General features: G+C 36.0%; 1 protein-coding gene across 7 annotated transcripts in view; it reads left to right on the top strand.

The window, feature by feature from the left end:
* RRAGB (Ras related GTP binding B) overlaps positions 1-13,591 on the top strand; it is a 37,270-nt gene extending 23,679 nt beyond the window's left edge. For 5 of the 7 annotated variants that reach the window (XM_059385395.1, XM_059385396.1, XM_059385392.1 and 2 more), the window contains 4 exons: positions 2,102-2,224; positions 10,585-10,676; positions 11,736-11,851; positions 13,072-13,591. In XM_059385395.1, the coding sequence (XP_059241378.1) occupies positions 2,102-2,224; positions 10,585-10,676; positions 11,736-11,851; positions 13,072-13,169 (429 nt within the window). In that variant the 3' untranslated portion in view covers positions 13,170-13,591. The remainder of the gene's footprint in view (positions 1-2,101; positions 2,225-10,584; positions 10,677-11,735; positions 11,852-13,071) is intronic. The other 2 variants (XM_059385393.1, XM_059385397.1) reach the window with 2 other exon arrangements.
* The last annotated feature ends 1,185 nt before the right edge of the window (positions 13,592-14,776 follow it).

The raw sequence follows: 14,776 nt of genomic DNA, 5'->3' as shown, positions 1-14,776 counted from the left end.
AAAAAGTTAAAAGGGTATTGTCAAAAGTAAAAGATTTTAATCTCTATCATATCCATTTAGATGTGTTGAATTTAAAAAAAAATAATCTACAATAAATTGTTTGAAAACTATCAAACTTAACTTTAAGAGATTTTGGGTTTGATCTTAAGATTGTGTTGCAATATCTACCAAGTCACACTGAATTAGTCAGTTTTATGATGATTAATTTGATACTGATGTTTGTGACAGCAGAGGTTTCACTGACCATCATCCATTGTGATCTGTTGTGATCTCAATGCTGATTGGAGCTGTATCAAATATTGAGGTACCTCTTCAGGATATAAACTAGTCTGCTTCAGTTTGGATGGCATTACAATAGCAATATTTAGGGAAGAGTTTGGAGAAGGGAGTCTTATAATGAGATACTTTATGCCTCGAATATGGTAGCTTCAACTTTCATGCCAAAGTGGGGATTAGCATTCTTCAACCAGGATTGTTTCCATTGCTGGGAAGAATACCATACTGCCTGCAGTAGTTGTAGAGGTTACAACAGTAGCTGTATTATGGAAAAAACTGAAATTACCTTACTAGCACATAGGCTCCTTATCCTGCTTCCTCTCTTTCTCCTATGAGGTCTAGTGATTTGAAAGACTGGCTTCTTTGGGGCCCTTTCATGGTCAGACCTTTCCTTCAGACTGCTACTAGTATCCATTGAGAAGTCTGACTCTGAGTGGGAAAGCATCCTTCTCTGTCATTGGTAGCTACAGCCTCAGTATCAACTGCATCTGACAAGTATCTACAACCAGAGAAGCACGAAAACCTGATTTGCCAAGGAGAAAAATCAATGGACCTTAAAAATAGCCATTGATTTATTTTTTCAACTAATTATTTTTTTTCCCAATATTATGTTGACCCAGCCTCACTCTAATAACAGATCATTTTGAGATACCTGTCTAGGAAATACTGCTCTAGATTAATTTGGGCCGAATTTCTCTCAAAGCCTTATTCCCATAGAACAGGTAACCGTGAATAAGGATGGACATGACGCACTGATAAGAACCAACTGCGGTGTGAAGGATGGCAATACATAACACGACCAAAGACAATTGGCTAATCACAACACTGCTGTGAGTGACAATGTCTCTGCTGTGGTTAGCTTTGGTGCCTTCTCCAAGGTAAATTCAGCAGTGACATTAACACCGACCTGGGAACTTGAAACCTGAACCCCCATGCTTAAGTAATAAAACTAATTGGAACAGAGACATAGCACTACTATCTTCTACATCAATGTTGCATAGAGCTGACTTAAATTTTTATATTGTTTTATTCTACAAGCACTCATTGCATATCTGCTTGATGTTTTTGGACACACGAATGACTAAGACCAGGTTCCTGCCCTCTAGTAGGGGAGAAAAGAACATTATACAGCTTACTAGACAAATTGGAAGGAATTACTACAATGGAAATGCAAATAAAAGAGCCTTAAGAGAATAGAGGGAGGGTATGGTTAATGAAGTCTACTTTAGGGAAGCACACCACTGGACCATTTTTAATTCAGTTGGATCAATAACATATAGCTGACAATAAGCCTTTTGAAATGATAATGCTACTAATTTCTCTTACAATTTCTTTTGTATGTTGAGGGGAGGGGCCATTTTTCTGTGTGACTCTGATATTTTTACAAAAGTGATTCTTAGATTTATGTTAAATATAACATTATTAAGTTCTGATCTTTAGAGCAGTCTGCATTATTGGACTTAAATATTTGTTCAATGGCTGGATTAGAAACTTTTTATTTGGCCCAGTAAATCAGAGTTTTCAATTATTCCTAAGGCAAATGTGGAACTAAATTAATATTTTTTTGAAAATTATCAATGGAAAGAAGTTTTCTAGCATTTTACAAATGTTTGGAACTTTAAAAAATTCCAGCTGAAAGATAAAAATCAAATAGTAGCTTCATCTTCTCATTTTATTTGTGTTATATCATATTTGTTACCAATGTTTGTTTGGGACTCATATTACTATATTTTGCTGTCCATATGTTGTAGTGTACTTACTCATTTGCAGAGGTCCAGGACTGGGTACCTGTTAGTAATATTACACTGTACTTCTGTTCTGTTAGGCTTGGTCCAGCATTGTTTATCAGCTGATTCCCAATGTTCAGCAGCTGGAAATGAACCTACGGAATTTTGCTGAAATTATTGAGGCTGATGAAGTGCTTTTGTTTGAAAGAGCTACTTTTCTGGTGAGAAATTTCTATTCTGCAGATATACTTCATGCTTAACTTTCTTCTGTCAAGCAACAGAGAACAACACGTTGCTATTTTCAGGAAAAACCTTTTCTCCTTTTGTCTTTACGTCAGCATGTATAACCTTAATTACAAAGTAGTATTGTTAGCAGGTGACCTCAAAGAAGTCCTTTGGTGTGTAGCTCTTTAGTAGTTAGTAAAATTTAGATTTTTACAAGCCGGCCTTACTATAGAGTTTAGATTATTTCTGCTAATACTTCATTTGTGTTAAAGAATTCCTAATTTCCTATTGACTTTTATTGTAAAATGAAGGGTATTTTCCTTTTGATAAAATTCTCATCCCACTCCTTTCTCCAAAAGACTGATATGAAGACTTTTAACATGGAAGAGATGTTATGGTTATCTCAGTGACATAACTAAGAATTCAGATGGAGAGGTGGAAGGGAAAAGAGGCACCTTGGTATTTTTATTTTTCTTACATAAATTCAGCTTAACTGAGGAGCCTACTGTATACATGGCACGAGGGGGATGCAATATTGTGTTTATAAGTAAAATTTTAAAGAATAATAACAAACTAATTTGAGATGTCACAAAGCACTGCATAAGTAATTGCTGATCAGTTTAATAAATATAACTCTAAGAGCAGCTCACAGTAAATAATATGCTTGTAAGCTCTATCAGTGCCTGGTGAATTTTATTGATTGATTGATTGATTAGCTGATTGTCTGGTGATTTTAAAACACATTTTTAAATTTCGAGCTTGGTTCCCCTTCTATAAAACGGAGATCACATATCTGTAAGTTTATTGTATGGGTTAAAATGGGACAATGTAATGTTAAGCCCTAATGCAAAACTTAGCATATAGGGGCGCCTGGGTGGCTCAGTGGTTTAGGCTTCTGCCTTCGGCTCGGGTCATGATCTCAGGGTCCTGGGATCGAGCCCCGCATCGAGCTTTCTGCTCGGCGGGGAGCCTGCTTCCCCCTCTCTCTCTGCCTACTTGTGATCTCTCCCTGTCTATCAAATAAATAAATAAATAAAAAACTTAGCATATAGTCAGCAAACTATTAAATGTTGGTTCTTTCTGTTGTTATTACAGCAGAGGGCAGAGAATGCAAACTGTAATTTTTACTCCTTCCTTTGTGGAAACATTATTTGTAACTGTTGCCATGATTGTGAGTCATACTTCCTTCTAAGTGGTACAGCTATGGCAAGGAGTCCTAACTAGAGTGTCTTTCTGCCTGAGCCCATTGGCAGGGGTCACTTGCTTGCAATTATACTACCCTGTGTCTTCTTTTTCTGATAATGTAAAAAGCAACAAACAAGTAAGCTATTCTGATCATCTTGGTGTACACAACATGGCAGAATCCTCCTTTCAGCAGGACTCTCTTGCCTTATCCATTACATGTGATCAAAGAGGTTAACCTGGTATAAGCTCCCTATCCTCAGTAACAGTAACAGGTGGCTTTGGTTTCTCTTGAAGACCAAGATTATTTGTGATGGACCATTTTCACTGAGGGGTTTGAAGTCAAGCAAGGGGAACCTGTTTCACCATTGATTTAGAAATTACCTTTTGAAAGTTTCACATGGTTTCAGTAAATTGCCCTGTGAATTTTCTTCTGGTGAGCAACTCACTTTTGCTTCCTATTGGAAACTATATATCTGAATATTCAGCCTGTAAGAAATACATGGTTTTATTAAAATCTGAAAGTGTTAGAGGAAGTGTTTTTCTGTTTTTTTTTAATTTTTTAATTTTTTATTTTTTATAAACATATATTTTTATCCCCAGGGGTACAGGTCTGTGAATTGCCAGGTTTACATACTTCACAGCACTCACCAAAGCACATACCCTCCCCAATGTCCGTAACCCCACCCCCCACACTCCCAACCCCCCTCCCCCCAGCAACCCTCAGTTTGTTTTGTGAGATTAAGAGTCACTTATGGTTTGTCTCCCTCCCAATCCCATCATGTTTCATTTATTCTTCTCCAACCCCCTTAAGCCCCCATGTTGCATCACCACTTCCTCATATCAGGGAGATCATATGATAGTTGTCTTTCTCTGCTTGACTTATTTCACTAAGCATGATACGCTCTAGTTCCATCCATGTTGTCACAAATGGCAAGATTTCATTTCTTTTGATGGCTGTATAGTATTCCATTGTGTATATATACCACATCTTGATCCATTCATCTGTTGATGGACATCTAGGTTCTTTCCATAGTTTGGCTATTGTGGACATTGCTGCTATAAACATTCGGGTGCACGTGCCCCTTTGGATCACTACGTTTGTATCTTTAGGGTAAATACCCAATAGTGCAATTGCTGGGTCATAGGGCAGTTCTATTTTCAACATTTTGAGGAACCTCCATGCTGTTTTCCAGAGTGGCTGCACCAGCTTGGTCTTGTGTTATTAATCTAATTATGTAATGCATGTGCTATGTGAATATGTATTCATGTATATAATATACACTTACATAATTTTTAGAGCTAAAATTTATTTATTTATTTTATTTTTCTTTTCTTTTCCTTTTTTTTTTAATTTTTTTTTATAAACATGTATTTTTATCCCCAGGAGTACAGGTCTGTGAATCGCCAGGTTTACACACTTCACAGCACTCGCCAAAGCACATACCCTCCTCAATGTCCATAACCCCACCCCCCTTCTCCCAACCCTCCTCCCCCCAGCAACCCTCAGTTTGTTTTGTGAGATTAAGAGTCACTTATGGTTTGTCTCCCTCCCAATCCCATCTTGTTTCATTTATTCTTCTCCTACCCACTTAAACCCCCATGTTGCATCACCACTTCCTCATATCAGGGAGATCATATGACAGTTGTCTTTCTCCGCTTGACTTATTTCGCTAACCATGATACGCTCTAGTTCCATCCACATTGTCGCAAAAAATAGAGGAAGTGTTTTTAGCTAACATGGGTGTCCATAATGAATAAGTTCATGTATAAATAGTAAATCCTTTGAGCTGGGAAACCTTTAGTTAAAACTTTTATTGTTTTTTGTGCTTGTTTTACTTAAAATTTTCTAAATGTTTATTTTAACTCCAGTTAATATACATGTTATATTAGTTTCAGGTATAAAATACAGTGATTCAACAATTCCATATATCACACTGCTCATCACCATGAATTGCACTCCTTAATTGCCATCGTCTGTTGAATCCATCCCCCCACCCATCTGCCCTGTAGTAACCATAAATTTGTTCTCTATGATTGAAAGTATGTTTCTTGATTTCTTGATTTGTCACTCCTGTTTTTTTCCCTTTGCTTGTGTGTTTTGTTTCTTAAATTCCACATATGAGTAAAATCATATATTTGTCTTTCTCTGACTGACTTATTTTGCTCAGCATGGTACTCTCCAACTCCATCCACGTCATTGCAAATGGCAAGATTTCTTTCTTTTTATGACTGAGTAATAATACTCCATTGTGTATGTGTGTGTGACATCTTATTATCTATTCATCAACTGATGGACACTGGGGCTGCTTCTATATCTTAGCTATTGTAAATACCACTGCTATAAATTTAGGGGTGGGTATGTATATCCCTTTAAATTAGTGTTCTTGTATTAATTGGATGAATACCCACAAGTGTGATTCCTGGATCATAAGGTAGTTCTATTTTTAACTTTTTGAGGAACCTCCATACTGTTTTCCAAAGTGGCTGCACCAGTTTGAATTCCCACCAACAGTGCAAGAAAGTTCTTTTTTCTCCACATTCTCACCAACACCTGTTCTTTCTTGTGTTGTTCATTTTATGCATTTTAACAGGTGTGAGGTGATCTCTTATTGTAGTTTTGACTTGTATTTTCCTGATGATGAATGATGTCGAGCATCTTTTCATGTGTCTGTTGCCCATCTCTCTATGTCTTTGGAGAAATGTTTGTTCATGTCTTCTGCCCATTTCTTAAGTGGATTATTCATTTTTTGGGGTGTTGAGTTATATAAGTTCTTTATATTTTGGGGGTATTAATCCTTTATCAGATATGTCATTTGCAGATATCTTCTCCAATTCCATAGGTTGCTTTTTAGTTTTGTTGATTGTTTCCTTTATTGTACAGAAGCTTTTAATTTTGACATAGTTCCAGTAGTTGATTTTACTTCTGTTTTTCTTGCTTCAGGAGACATATCTAGCAACAGGATTATGTGACCGATGTCAAGAAAGTTACTGCTTGTGTTCTCTTCTAGCATTTTTATGGTTATAGGTCTCACATATAGGTCTTTCATCATTTTGTGTATGGTGTACAAAAGTGGTTCAGTGTCATTCTTTTACATGTTTCTGTCCAGTTTTCCCAACATCATTTGTTGAAGATTCTGTCTTTTTCCCATTATGTTTTTTCCTCCTTTGTCAAAGATTAACTGACCATATAATTGTAGATGTATTCCTGGATTTTCTATTCTGTCCTATTGCTCTCTGTTTTTGTGCCATGACCATACTGTTTAGATCACCACAGCTTTATTATATAACTTGAAGTCCAAAATTGTCATACCTCTGGCATTGCTTTTCTTTTTCAAGATTGCTTTGTCTATTTGGCATCTTTTATGGTTCCGTGCAAATATTAAAATTGTTTCCTATAGTTCTTTGAAAAAGTCTATTGGTATATTAATAGAGGTTTCATTAAATATGTAGATTGCTCTGGGTATTATGAACATTTTAACAATATTTGCTTTTCCAATCCATGAACATGCAGTGTTTTTCCATTTCTTTGTGTCCTTTTCAATTTATCAGTGTTTCATTATTTTCAGAGTACAGGTCTTTCATCTCTTTGGTTAGGTTTATTCCTAGGTATCTTTGTATTTTTGTTGCAATTGTAAGTGGTGTTGCTTTTGTAATTTCTCTTTCTGCTGTTTCATTACTGGTATATACATGGGCAAGAGAATTCTGTACATTGATTTTGTATCCTGCAACTATAATGAATTTATCAGTTCTAACAGTTTTTTGATGCAGTCTTTCAGGTTTTCTGTATATAGTATCATGTGCCCTGCCAGTAATCAATTGTTTATGTCTTCCTTACCAATTTGGATAATTTTTTTTTCTTTTTGCTGTATGATTGCTGTGTTAGGACTTCCATTGCTATGTCGAATAAAACTGGTGTGAGTGGACATCCTTGTCTTATTCCTGACTTTAGGGGGAAAACTCTCAGTTTTTCTGTATTAAGGATGATGTTAACTGTGGGTATTTCATGTATGGACTTTATTATTTTGAGGTATGTTCTCTGTAAACCTTTTTTTTTGTTGAGGATTTTTATAATGAATGGATGTTGTACTTTGTCAGATGCTTTATCTGCATCTATTGAAATGATCATATAGTTCTTACCTTTCTCTTACTGATGTGATGTGTCATGTTGACTGATTTGCAAATATTGAACTACTTTTGTAACCCAGGAATAAATCCCATTTGATCATGGCGAATGATTTTTTTAAATGTATTTTTGAGTTTTGTTTGCTTGTATTTTATTGGTAGTTTTTACATCTATGTTCATCAGGGATATTGACCTATAGTTCTCTTTTTTATTGGTGTCTCTGTATGGTTTTGGTGTCCGGGTAATACTGGCCTCCGAGAATGAATTTGGAAGTTTTCCTTCCTTTTCTATTTTTCGGAATACTGTGAGAATGAACATTAACTCTTCTTTAAATGTTTAGTGGAATTCACCTGTGAAGCCACCTGGCCCTAAGCTTTTGTTATTGGGAGATTTTTTTTTAAAGATTTTATTTATTTATCAGAGGGGGGGGGGAGAGCGAGCACAGGCAGACAGAATGGCGGGCAGAGGCAGAGGGAGAAGCAGGCTCCCCGCCGAGCAAGGAGCCTGATGTGGGACTTGATCCCAGGATACTGGGATCATGACCTGAGCCGAAGGCAGCTGCTTAACCAACTGAGCCACCCAGGCGTCCCTGGAGATTTTTTATTTCTGATTCAGTTTCTTTGCTGGTTATCAGTCTGTTCAAGATTTCGATTTCTTCCTGTTTCAGTGTTGGTAGTTTACATGTTCCTAGGAATTTATCCATTTCTTCTAGGTTGTCCAGTTTGTTGGCATATAGTTTTAATTAATACTCTCTTATGTTCGTATGGTCGGTTGTTATTTCCCCTCTCTCATTTATGATTTTATTTATTTTGGTCCTTTCTCTTTTTTTCTTGATAAGTCCAGCTTAGAGGTTTACCAATTTTATTAACTTTTTTCAAAGAACAGCTCCTGGTTTCAGTCATCTGTTCTATTGTTTTTTAAATGTCTTTATCATTTATTTCTGCTCTAATTTTTATTATTTCTTTCCTTCTGCTGGTTTAGGTTTTGTTCATTGTTCTTTTTCTACCTCCTTTAGGTATATGGTTAGCTTGATTATTTGAGATTTATCTTGTTGAGGTAGTCTTGTAATGCTATAAACTTCCCTCTTAGAACTGGTTTTGCTACATCCCAGAGGTTTTGGACTATTGTGTTTTCATTCTCATTTGTTTCCATGTACTTTTTAAATTCCTTCTTTGATTTCTTGGTTGAACCATTAATTGTTTAGTAGTATGTTATTTAACCTCCATGTATTTGTGGTCTTTCCGATTTTTGTGTGTGTGGTTGACTCCTGATTTCATAGCATTTTGGCCAGAAAATACACATGGTGTGACTTCAATAATCTTGAATTTATTGAGGTTTATTTTATGGGCTAATATGTGATCTTTTCTAGAGATTGTTCTGTGTGTACTTGAGAAGAATGTGTATTCTGTTTTGGGATGATATGTTCTGAATGTATCTATTAAATCCATCTATTACATTATGTCTTTGAAAGTCATTGTTTCCTTGTTGATTTTCTGTTTGAATGATCTGTCCATTGATGTAACTGTGATGTAAAGTCCCCTACTCTTATTGTATTATTACTGATTAGTTCCTTTATGTTTGTTATTAACTGGTTTATATTTTTGGGTGCTCCTAGCTTGGGAGTCATGTAACTAGTTAACATGCCAAAGTCTTGTTCATTATCGGAATTAACCACGAAAATTACTCCACTGAGTAAGAACAGCCATGTACCACCATGCACAGAACTGGGAAGGACCTTTCACTGTCAATCCTGTCCATGTCCAGGCTGGGTGAGGTTTCCAGTGTTGAATCAAATTAAGCCACAGGCTCCTGGAAGGGTGGTGCCCTTTCCTCATTTCCTTTAAATTGCAGCTTTGTAACCTCTGGAACCCAAAGACTTTGGTTTACTAGAAGCTACCTCACAGGTCTTGGTTATAATGCTGCTGCATCATCATTCAGCATCATTTGTGGTTGGAACTACAACAGTATCTGATCATCTTTGAACCTCTGACATTCTTTTGTTTATATACATCTGTATATATATACATATATATATATATAGATGTATATATCTCATGTTCAGTTAGCCACTGTATAGTATATCATTAGTTTTTGATACAGTGTTCAATGAGTCATTATTTGCATATAACACCCAGTGCTCATCACAACACTTGCCCTCCTTAATACCCATCACCCTGTTATCCCATCCCCCCGACCCTCCTCCCCTCTGAAACCCTCAGTTGTTTCCCAGCTATTTTGTCTCTCCTGGTTTGTCTTCCTTTCTGATTTCTCCTCTTTCAGATTTCCCTCCCTTCCCCTGTGGTCCTCTGTGTTATTGCTTATGTTCCACATATGAGTGAACCTCCAACATTCTTAATTAATGAAAACATTCTTGGCAAATGTTTTCACTCTGGTCTATGTCCATCCAAGAATTAGACCTGTAGCAGTGCAATATTAATAGCCCTGTCTGTTCCTTTTAGTCATGCCCTCAATTCTGAAAACCAACAAAATGGAACCAGTCTTATTCCATTATTACTAGCTGCCTATCCAGGCAGCTATGGAAAAAATCTTGCTTATACTTTATGGTCCTGCTTTGAACACTCTGTTTCAAAGTAAATACTTCAGGCCCATGGGACACTCAGGAGTGTGGAGAGGGTGCTGATAAGAAAGAGGTAGGGACAGATGGGGGCTTTCTTCACTGCATACTTAAGATTTTTAAATGTAATACCAAAAGCCACTATAAGTTACAGCTTTCATTAAAATTAATACATTAGGTAATATTTAATGATTAAAAGTAAGTGAGGAAGAATAGCACTGAACCAAAATAAATAATACTTTAATTCTCTAATAAAATTATAATGAAACACTACTGTTTGGGTTATCTATAGGGATATTTAAATTGTACAGAACATTGGCATAATATGGGAAAGAAGAGACAGTAAGCCAGGTGCCAAGTCTACCTTGAAAATCAGAATTACCAGGAGACTGGCAGAGGTCTGCCTCAAGGAGTAAGTAGCAGAGGGTGATATGACTACATTGCATATTTAAAGGCATTGCTCTTTTTCATAGGTGATTTCTCACTATCAGTGTAAAGAGCAGCGTGATGCCCACAGATTTGAGAAAATCAGCAACATTATTAAACAGTTTAAGCTGAGCTGTAGGTAAGCTATCTTGTGTGATTTATTTATGTCTAGAAAGAAATTATTGTCATTTTTGAGAGGTTCAAATAACTATAGTAGACTGTACTTCTGTATTCAGAAAAGTTCATTTAATTGAAAAGAAAGCTAACCTCTAAGGGAGCCTGCAATTCACTTAGGTAAAAGTCATTGTCCTTTAATGCAAACTCAACTGATAGAGAAGAAGCATTGAAGAATAAGCAGAATACCCTTTGAAATACTTAATCCTGTTTAGGAAAAAATAAACAGAAAATGTCCAAGAAAGTTTTGAAAAAGAAGAAAGATTTTATCCTACCAAATAATAAGATTTACTATAAAACTATAGTAATTAAAATAAGTAATGATTCAAGAATAGTATAGAATAGATTCTAGAAATGCCTGATCATGTTGTCTCACCTTTGATAAAATGAAGTTTGAATCATAGCATTGTGAATATAGGAAGAAAGAATGATGGAACAGTATAATTTAGTAAAGATTTAATCAGCAAATTTCTTATCCTGGTAAAACTTTGATGCCCAGAAAAAGAACAGGTCTAAGTACTGGTATAAGTTTACTCTTTTTATGCCTTAGCACTCTCTGAGACTTAATGGTGTGTTTATGCCTACATTTTTGAGAAGAAATAGCAAATGACATACAAATATAATTACCTTATTTGTTTTTGAAGACGTGGGAGCATTTCTTGAATTGCAATATAACTAACATTCAAAAATATAGTTATTAATCACAGTGATAGGAAAGGTTCAACTTAAGCTTCTTAAATGTTAGAGAAATCTTTTGTGACATAATATTTTAACATGGATCTGGTTCTAAGCCCATTTTACAGTCAATATCAGGTCCTAATCCACTTTATGTCTAAGTTACTTTCCAGAACATACTAAATTCAGCATTAGAGTTTCCTTGGAAAACAAAGTGGGTTAGTGATTAACTGTCTTAATGAAGTGGAGAATCAAGGTATCATTATACCTTGAAATTTTTAACATAAAAGGTAAAAATGTTTTATATTGATATTATTTTATATTCTTCTTTTTCTCGTTTTTCCTATAGCAAACTAGCTGCTTCTTTTCAGAGCATGGAAGTCAGGAACTCTAACTTTGCTGCTTTCATTGACATCTTTACATCCAACACTTATGTGATGGTCGTGATGTCTGATCCATCCATTCGTAAGTTTAAACTTAAATGACATAGACATAGGCTTAAAGCCACATTCCTTTTTTTAAAGATTTTATTTATTTATTAGAGAGAGAGAGAGAGATCAGAAGTAGGCAGAGAGGCAGGCGAGGGTGGTGGTGGTGGGGAAGCAGGCCCCCTGCTGAGCAGAGAGCCTGATGCAGTCCTCGATCCCAGGACCCTGAGATCATGACCTGCACCAAAGGCAGAGGCTGAACCCACTGAGCTACCCAAGCACCCTTAAAGCCACATTCTTTAATTGACCTAGAGGTAGTACTTTATTAGATAATAAAAAAAATTTGTAGTGGGGATGGTTGCAAAGCAGTATGAATATACTTAATGCCACTGACCTGTATATCTTGAAATGGTTAAAATGGTAATTTTTTGTTATGTATATTTATCACAATGAAAAAGCTATTTCAGTATTAGTAGTAAATAGTTTTTTGTTTCATAGACTTACATTTTGTAGCTTAAAAATAATTTAGACTCTAGGGTATTTTGTTTTTTCTTCATGGTATTTCAAAAATCTAGTAACTAAATCAAGGAATTTTAAAGAAAAGATAATCCAAATGTATGATTTATGCTTCACATAGTAACATTTTTTTAAAAGACTAATCAATCTAAGTTCTGAACGACTAAATATTGAACGATTTTGTCATTGTATATTCTTAAGTACGATAGTCCCATATCTGTGTTATTGGCGTATATACAGGGAGGTATTTGGTACTTCCATGCCATAGTAGCCATATTCATTATAACCACTGAAATAAAGGCTCTAGCAGTATTTCTTTTTTTTTAAATTTAAGTTCAATTAGCCAAATTATATCATTAGTTATTGATATAATGTTCAATTATTCATTAGTTGAGTATATCTAGGATTTTCTCAGAAGTTTAAATTATCTCTGATCCACTTGCTTTTCCTATTTTAGGTTAATATTAAAATGCAACATAAGATAATGGGTTTTATTCTAAAAGTAAACCAAAAGATTTTGAAATTTTATTTTGGAAATGTAGTATTTAGTATATAAACAAATCATCTACTTATTCAGAAAACTTAAGTCATGGTTAACTTGAGACTTCCTATTTCTGTATGTTCTCTGTGACATACATTAAAAGATTTGGCTCTCTTTTTTCTATTTGTTTTTATTAGTCAGACATTGCTTTGGCTACCTGTACTTATTCTGTTGGCTGTCTCCTCCATCCCTACCCTCAGCTTCTGCAGCTACTCTGATCAACATCCGCAATGCCAGAAAACACTTTGAAAAGCTGGAAAGGGTGGATGGACCAAAGCAGTGTCTTCTCATGCGCTAAACATTGCCAAATGTTGTTTCAAAAAACTTAGAGATACTGTTTCTTAATCTTAAGGTATTCATATATGTAGGCTCTGAACTGTGATGCTTACCACTTCTGTATTTCTTTCTTACTCTCTAGTCTTAATGTTTAACCTTGAATGCTGTTTACTAAAATAGCCAGTAAGAAGTTAGAAGATGAGCTGTTCATGGACTTGATGTGACATAAAATTATGTGATATGTAAGTGTTCTGATAACAAGATTCTAATAGTGTGTGTTCTGATAAACTGGTTCTAATAGTTGTGTATGCCAAAGCCTTTTCCAACATCATCTTCTTTTCCTTATCCAATAATAATCTGTAAGTTTGGAATATTACTGTTTTCTCAGCATGCATTAAAAATATTACTTAACTTCAACTATAAATAAACATTTGCAGTTAGGGATTTCAGTGTCTGTTTTTCTTTTCCTTGTTTCTTCAGATTTTCCCTAAGAAAGAGCAAATGAATATCAACAGTTATCCTAGGGGGAGGGGATCTGCTGGTTGGGAAATATTACAGAATAAAGTAGGATAGGAAGGATGGAGGTAGATTATAGCCTTAAAGTTAGGTAGAAGAGTTTTAGATATAATGTGATAAGAAATAGGAAACCATTAAAGGCTTTTGAGGAGGGAAATTATATGGAAGGAATTTTGAAAGAAAATTAACCTAGATTATATGGGCTGACTGGTGGCATTTGGGGAAGCTTTGGCAGTAATGTACACCTGAGGTGTGTTGAAAAGTCTTTTCCAGGATGCAGCTAGAGAAGGAATGAATAAAAAGTTGAGGGAAAAAAGGATTCATGAGATGTAAAACTTCCTTCTCTGTAGTCCAGAAATGGTTAATTTTATATATTTCATTACACCTAATGGGACATGCCTTCATTATGCTAGTCAAGTAATATTAAAATATTTTTCAAGAAGTTCTGTTTTAGGAGAAGCACAGAAGATGGCGGAGGAGTAGGGGAACTTATTTCAGCTGGTCCCCTGAAATTAGCTGGATAATTTACCAAACCATTTTGAACACCCATGAAATCAGCCTGAGATGTAAGAATATATATCCGGATCTCTACAAGCAGAAAATCTCCAGTGGTCATGAGGTATGAAGGGCAGAGCCGTGATTCAGTAGACAGATGTTGGAAGATAATCAGAAGGGGGAGAGAGTCACCATAAGCTGGCGCTGGGAAGGTGTTATAACCCCAGAGGACAAAAACATCCAGCTCTGGAGACCAGGCACAGACGCGCAGAGTGGTAGCAGCGGGGAAAGGACTTTAGTACAGCCCCAGAGAGGATCCAGGAGCAACTCAACTAGGGGCAACTCAAAGTTTTACAAGCACAAAGGCCAGAGACGTGCCCAGCCCTGGGATTGACCTCTGGGAGAATTGCTGTGGGATGCACCAAGAGGGAGGCTGTGGTTTTTAGCAGCATAGACAGAAATGGAGACTGTGTGTCCTGGAAGGCTCAGTGAGAAGAGGACTATGATTTCTCTGCTCTGGGTCAGAGGTTTGGGTGTACTCATTTCACCTCTCACTCTTGGGAGAGATAGAAGAGACACGGGAAGCTGCCAGAGAACAAAAGGTCAAAAAACTGGTTT

Source organism: Mustela nigripes, chromosome X, assembly GCF_022355385.1.
Source record: "Mustela nigripes isolate SB6536 chromosome X, MUSNIG.SB6536, whole genome shotgun sequence".
NCBI lineage: Eukaryota > Metazoa > Chordata > Mammalia > Carnivora > Mustelidae > Mustela > Mustela nigripes.
Note: the sequence above shows the minus strand (reverse complement) of the source record. Positions and strands in the feature narration are given on the sequence as shown.